The 7774-nt window shown below is 40.0% G+C and overlaps 1 protein-coding gene across 1 annotated transcript; it reads left to right on the top strand.

Moving 5' to 3' along the window:
* Positions 1 to 2319: 2319 nt before the first annotated feature.
* On the top strand, positions 2320 to 6708 carry c6h3orf14 (chromosome 6 C3orf14 homolog). The gene is made up of 4 exons (XM_037099684.1): positions 2320 to 2476; positions 3666 to 3789; positions 5715 to 5783; positions 6354 to 6708. Exons 1-4 carry the CDS (start codon positions 2421 to 2423, stop codon positions 6516 to 6518), a joined length of 414 nt encoding a protein of 137 aa, XP_036955579.1. The 5' UTR covers positions 2320 to 2420; the 3' UTR covers positions 6519 to 6708.
* Positions 6709 to 7774: the final 1066 nt, after the last annotated feature.

A 7774-nucleotide genomic window follows, 5' to 3' on the forward strand; every position in this document is an offset into this window, starting at 1 on the left:
CTGGTGTGTAGTCACAGACTTTTTCAGTCTCTGTTATTTGAGCTCACTCATAGAATTGCTTTTCGTGGTGGATCATGTGGAAGCCAGGTGTCTGTGTGTCCAACTTGTGGTCATCAACATATTCCAGTTTCCAGGTTCATGCCCTCCATTAACGTTCAGGCAGTGATTGTGATATTACAGTGTTCTCCCCTCCTCTTTTGATTTTGTTGGCTTTTGGTATTCATCCTTTAGAGGCTATGATTCTGTTGTCAGACATGAACAATAGGATAGTTCTCTGGTAAGTCACAGGATGATTTTCTCTCTATAAACCCATTTTGGAAAGGTGGCTGTTTGTTCCTCTTTTGTAACATGAAATAAGACCGGAAGACAGATTTCTTTTTTGTTTTGTTTAAAGCTATATCAAAGCATTCTATTATAGTGTTATTTAATATGTAAATGGTATTGCTATACATAAAATAAAATATGGGTTTTGATGTAATTTTCTGAAATCATTTGTGTGATCGTACTTGCTTTGTTGTGTATTTTAGTCTTTTTTTCTCCAGGCCCTGTTACTATTGTTGAATGTGTAGTATTTGGGGAGGTTGTTGCTCTGGTCTGGTCCCAAACTTCCCCCCAAAATAACAAAAATCTCCTTCCATACCTGACCAGAGACAGAAGATACATACAGTATGTGTTACCTTCCACAATTGTAAATGTCCCTGTTGTGGGACTAGGAGGATATTATATTTACATTTATACTCCAGTAATGGCTTGCACAGTCTAAATTTGCTCCTGCATATAAACATAGAAATGCTTCTTCACACAAAGAAAAGAATAAAAGCTACTTGCTTGGTGCCAGTTAGCAGATGCCCTGCCCTGGGGCTCTTTGCAGCATTACATGTCATTCCCCCTCTCTCTCATCCTGTTTCCTGTCATCTCTGAAGCTGTCCTGTTAATAAGGTCCCAAAAATTATTTGGAAAAAAAAAAATAAGCTATTTATTTGACTTGAAATGTTAAGACTGCTATAGTATAGTATAGTATAGTATATTTATTTAATTATTTATTATAATAATTATGAATTTATTAATACTCACATGTATTTTCAGTATTATTTTGATGCATTTAATGGCATATTCATGTATTCATTGAGCCACTTATTTATTTAATTTGATTGTGGTAAATTCACTCCTCCATTCTCAGTGGCAGACAATAGGTTACAAAAATGTAACTTCAACTCAGCTGCTATTCATAGTTAGACAGTGTTCTTAACCACGACAAACATTGACATTAGAAGGAACCTGGAGGAATAAGGTCCAATCTGTCTGCATGCTTAAGTGGCGTTCCTGACATTCAAATGAACCAACCCTCTGATGTGTGACTGTACAGAGTCACCGTTTGGTTTGTCCATTCTAAGCTACTGTACAAACTTGGCATGATTATGAAAATCATTCTGAATTTAGATCCCCCCAACTGGACCTTTAAGTTCATTCATCTTAAAAATGCATTGAATGAGAGAAAGAACATTACAGAAAGCATCTTGGAGACAGAATATTGGATCCTGGTGAAACCTTTCATCCTGTGATCCAACACTAATGGCCACAGCAGACAATATCCTGATGATGCCAGGTTCATCTGGGTGGTGATATAGTCTCCAGATTGATCACTTCATGAAGCACAATCAGGTCAGATCAGCAGTGCAGTTGTTCTAGCTTGAAGTGAAGTTCAATGAAGACCTCTTTGCAATAGAGCAGAAATCTGATATATCTCAAGATATGTGAATATTAACATTAAAATAAATAAATTGTGGAGAATATGACATTTACTACAATTATAAAATATGAAAGTGAGCTTCGACCCTGCTGCCTCAGTTCTCACAGTATTATAGCCTACAATGAAATCAGTCTCTGACAACATCAGATACTGACAACATAAACCTATAGGCCAAGCCTGCAGCTTTACGTCTAAAATCCTTGAGTACTATTATTTACTGAGGTCTCGAGCAGAGCCAGCACATGCATGAGAAACATTAAAATGACCCAAACACTGCTTTCTGTAATAAAACCAACAGGGGGCAGCAGACTCAACCTATGATATCCCATTACAAGCTGTCCGACTTCGCCGAAGAACTTCCGATCCGAAGTTTCAAAGTCATTACCCATTATTTACAGATAACCCGATCACTTTCAATGACGTGGCAAACATTAAGCGTCATGACACATGTGTGTAACCGCACTAAAATGATGATTGCTACCGCCACAAACTGTCAGAATCTCACTAAAGCGGGCTCAAAAGGTGATGCGATTTACGCCGGACGAATTGTGCTTTTATTTTGAAGTGCACAACTCTTAAATTCCGGTTGTTTTGCTATGCTGTGATCAGCGGGATCACGCGGAACCGGCGAAGCAGGAAACGTGTGAGCTGTCGGTAATGTAACGTCTTAATGATGTCTGCGGAGTTACCTGGGGAGATGGAACTAATCGAGAAACACGAGGAGATGTGAGTATGTCCGCCTTAATACAAACCAGTTGGATCCCGCATGCTTCATCAGTCTTCCGTGTGTGTGTGTGTGTGTGTGTAGCACTTTCATTTATTATTATATTATTTTGTCTGAAATTAAAATGCAGTTGTACAGATTGTTTTCAATAAAGCAACTTGACAACTTTAATGTAAATGTGATTATTTCATGTTGTTTATGGATTGAAAGTCATCATACTGTTTTAGTGTGCTGACGACGCTGTGATGAGAGTTCATGTCAGGAGGATGTCAACAGTCATGCAGAGTGGTGCACAAACAATCTACTCCTCAACATCAGCGAAACCAAGCAGCCGATTGTTGATACTAGAAAAAAGAAGGCAAAGACACACAGCCCTGTTTACATCAGTGGAGCTGAGGTGGAGCAGCTCAACAGTTCTAGGTTCCTGGTCATCACACATCACGCCCTGGTTAAAAATGCACAGGAAAAGGTTCTACTTCTGACTGAAACTTAGGAAGGTTAATTCTGGAGCAAGATTCTGGTCAACTATCACGGAGGAGCAATAGAAATCATCCTGACTGGAAACATCACAAACTGGCCCAGGACAGGAAGACCACCAGAACATCACTGGTGCCATCTACAGAGCATCAGTGAAGTGAGATGTCTCCACAGAGCCCAAAAAAAGTCACTAAAACACACACCCAGCTGCCATTTTTCTTTGTGTGTGTGTGTGTGTTAGAGTTAGGGTAGAAAATTACAAAAAAGTTTGGGAACAAATGGCTCAGTCCGTAGGGACTCGGCTTGCTGTTTCAAGTCCCACTCGGACCAAAAAAGTACGACGTGGACTGGCAGTTGGAGATTGCTAGTTCACATCAATCCACATCCATTGCTGAGCAAGGCACCGACATTCACACTGTTTGTTGGGTGCCGTGGCAGCCCCTTCACTCATCTACTCTACACTGCGCGTGTGAGTGGAAAACAGAATTTGGGGATTATTATAGTATATGAAAGAACAGAAATGTTATTAAATTTGCATGATGACAAATTCTTTAATCTTATCTAAACAGCCATAGTGCTGCTTGTGCTGTAATATAATCAGCCACCTGTCAGTGTGAAATGCACTGCAGTGTGCATATTGGGGGTTATCAGTGTTGTATGAAGGCTGGTGTTGTCCCCGTGTCACTTTGCTCTCTGATCTGTGTGTGACATCAGTTTAGGAAGGAGAGCAGAGCTGCTGGAGCAGATGGAGGGACGCAGAGAGCAGCTGAAGATTGAGAGGAAGCAGCAGCTGGAGAGGTCCAAGGCTGCACGTCACAGGAACACCACACTGCTGCAGGTACAAAGGGCTCATATCACATCCTCCAGTAGAGCCATGATGTTAATGATCAGTGCTCTTCTAGGGTACAGTGGACATGTGCAGGCAGTGCTTCATTGACACTTCCTTGACTACCTTATTGTCTTTTAAGCAATCAGTGCTGAAGTGATTGATTGATTGATTGATCGATTGGTTGATTGACTGATCGGTTGATTGATTGATTAACTAGTCACTGACAGAAAATTAAAGAACAACACTTCTGATAACAAGTTAATTAGAGTAATTGGAGTTTAAATTAAAGTCAGTAAATTTATCAAGAGTGTTGCACATTTTTCAGGCCAAGGACTGATAGAGAGATGGTGTAGGGACCCTCTTCTATGCATGCTATATGAAATCCTGTTGCATATAAAAGTGGGCCTATATACAAAACATAGGGGGACCTATACTGCCATGTATGAACAAGTCAGCAGCAGCCAGGGGTGGGAATTGAGAACCAGTTCCGACTCAGAACCGGGTCCACCTGACCAATTCCATCGGAATTGTACGCCTCCAACGTTATTGAGTCTTCTTAACGATTCTCTCATTTCCTGCACAAGGTTTTCCGGTTTTCCTGAAATTTTTTTGTTGCGGTACATTTGCTTCACAATCTGCGACAACTCAGACCTTCAACCACAAGGCAGCATCATGGAAAGGAGGAAGCGATGGCTGCAAGCCTGGCTGCATTTCACCAAACAAGATGAGAATCATGCCATGTGTAATCAGTGCAATGCTGTAATATCATGTAAGGGTGCAAATACCAGCAACATGCTAAAACATTTGTCACTCAATGAATTACTCAGGAATCGAAATGAGAATTGATAAATAATTGGATTGATTGGCTGAGAGGAATGTTTGTACCCTTGTAATCACTGTTGGTGCCAGCTGTTGTGCAGCTTTGTCATTATATGTTTCAGTGTATTTATACTGTCCTCACAATGAGTTGCCCTATTGAAAGCTGGACGGTTAGCAAACAGTAAGCAGTTCCCCAAAAAAGACATGATGTCTCTATGCCTGGATTTCGTGAAGAATCACAATTTCACTTGTAAAACAAAAAGCACAAAAACACAGATGACAAACAGAAATCAGAACATGACCAGAGCATATACAATTAGCTCAATGTAAGGTACAGCAAGCTGAGTCACTCGACATATCACTACCTCAGACGTATATTAGCTTTCAATGAACTAATCTTTCACTCTGTCCCAAGTAAACAAACTACAGCACTATTTTTTTGAGGATACATCTTTATGTATGCTTCTGACATGCAACAATGATAAACCTTACAGACAAATGGTGTCCATGGCAACACTATAGAAAGATGAACCAGGAGCAGCTCATGAACTCTGCTGTAAGACTACTGCTGCTGATGAAGAGCCAGCAGAGGGTGCTGCAGCACACACGCTGAAGGGCAGAACAGCGTTAAACTGCATTTTCACATTAGTCTGCCTGAGTTAGTGTGGAGGTAGCCTCAGACTGTAAAGAGAAACAGAGTGAAGGGCAAGAGGAGCGAAGGTCGTGTCTTTGACCAACTCCTCTCAACCATTCAGAGCTTTCAGAACTACTCGGGGGTTATCCAGTTACACATGTTAGGGTTGTTTTAAGTGAACTCTGAAACATTTAGAGCAGCCATTCTTAAACCTAAGAATGACAAGGTCCAAACTTTGACATGAAACAAGATGACGTGTTTTTTTTTTTTTTCTTAATTTCATGAACGGTTCTGATTACTTTTACAACAGTAAATATTTAATCATATGGCCCACACTTTTGGAATCACTGATTTAGATAAATACTCTATATGAAATAGAATATGATGTTATATAATGTGAATTGATTACATTTTGAGGCCAAGCTTTGGGTAAACATTAGATACTATGGTTAATGACTGTGTCAGTTCTGTGTATCTGCAGGATTTACAGGAGATTGAGGATCATCTCAGAGGAAATGGGCAGCCACAGCCACATCTCCTGGCTCTGGAGGTAACAAGTTGTTTTAGTCAGGAGGTTCTAATTGTAGCTCTCCATACATTACTGCCCTCTCAAATGTAATACAATTCCATGCACAAATGAATGTGTAGGTTTCCTTGTAAGAGTTCAAATGTACGGACCATAACTGTGTTACAAAAGGTCAGTGTAGCCAGTGTTGCACCTGTGTGAAATGTTCACAGTATGATCACCATCTCATAGTTTCACAGTATCACAGTTGTTACAATTACTATTACCACTCACAATGACCTTAACTGGATGAAAACAGAGCAGATTTTGTTGGTGAACAAATGCCTTATTATGAATTGGCAGATACATTAAGTTCAGGTTGGTCGAACATGAGTGAAAAGCTGACATACAGAATACAAAAAACAAGTGAGTTTTAAAGTCGTCACAAAGAAAAGTTTCTAGCTTTGTGCATTCAATTAGTAAATGAGTTGATGTACCAAAAACTGTTTCTGCAGCCCTGACTTGACTTGTACTTTAAGAATCTCCCCCCATTACTTGTTAAGTCAGATGAACTGAGTTTTTGCCAGCAAGGTTTATATTTTTTCTACGTTGTAGACAAGATACTGGGCGTCTGTGGAAGAGTCTATACCAGCCTGGGAGCACTTCCTCCTGGGTAAAGGCCCACATCCAACTGATGGTCCAGCAGAGCCACCCAGGAGAGCCAGCACAGCTAAAGACCAGGGTCGGCCTCCTCGACCTAAACCCAGGACTGCTCGATAGATGAACAGTGATGCTGATGTAGCCTCAGAGATAGCTCTGATGGTCACTTGACCACATGGTGACTCAAATATCCTGCTGACCTCTGCTGAAAATACTACTGTACATGCTAATAAAACATTGGACAGATGATGCAACTGTAAAACACTTTAGATTTAATGTAAGATGCATTAAAATAATGTTTTGTAGAAAAGTGGCGTCATTTTCATTCCTTGCATGCTCCACTCACATGTCATGGGAGGAACACGGGAGAGAAGTGAATTGAGGATGTACAAAATGGAAAATGAGAAGATGGGCTTCTCAAATCAAATGTCTCTGTTTGCAGTTATGTATTAAATCCAGTAGAGGGAGTTAGTGTCATATATAAATGCCCTGTGTCCATGAAGATGTTGTATCTGTACTGTATCTATGACTGACTTATCCCATGTCCACACCATCTTCACACAACTAGCCTGCTGAAATTCTTTTTGGGCAGTCTGGTCTCGACTAGTTGCCTGATGATCAGACTGAATTTTGGTTGTGTTTTCACTTAATTATTGGAACTTCCATGTGAGCAGAGATTCAGAGGTCTGTAACCAGACGACTCAAACTCATTTCTTTTCAATAATCCACCAGTTGTGTCCATAACAGGAAAAATAGTTGAAATCATTATCTTTAAGAATAAAGATATTTTCTGTTATTGATATATATCAATGTGGCAAAATGACAACCAATGAATGAAACTGATGTTTGAAGCTGGGAAATCTCTTTTTTTGTAGAAATTTAACTTTGACATCAGAAATTTTAGAAAATGATTGAAACTGAACTGAAAGATTCTCAGAGTCAGAGGCTCGTTTGTATATTACCTTCACTGTTCACAGCTGTATATCACATATATTTAATATTATATATATATAATAATTCATATTATTTGAATCAAAATCAGTAATTGAGGGGTGCCCTGCTAGTGCATACGGCCCATGTACAGAGGCTGTGTCCTCCCTGCAGTGGCCCCAGTTCATGTCCTTTGCTGCATGTCATCCTTTCTCCTCTCCGATTTCCTTTCACTCTTCACCTGTCCTGATAAATAAAGCCATGAAAAGACAAAAATAATCATTGCAGTAAGTCAGGTATTGACTGGTGGAATCTTCAGGACTGTTCTGCCTCCAGATGTCTGTGTGCAGTTGTGTTTTTTGAGGGTTTAGTTTTGTCAGCTGCTTTTTGCTTTTTGAGCTTATGCAGTGTAACTGCTTGCATTCATAGGGTTATAGGTCACAACG

Source organism: Acanthopagrus latus, chromosome 6, assembly GCF_904848185.1.
Source record: "Acanthopagrus latus isolate v.2019 chromosome 6, fAcaLat1.1, whole genome shotgun sequence".
NCBI lineage: Eukaryota > Metazoa > Chordata > Actinopteri > Spariformes > Sparidae > Acanthopagrus > Acanthopagrus latus.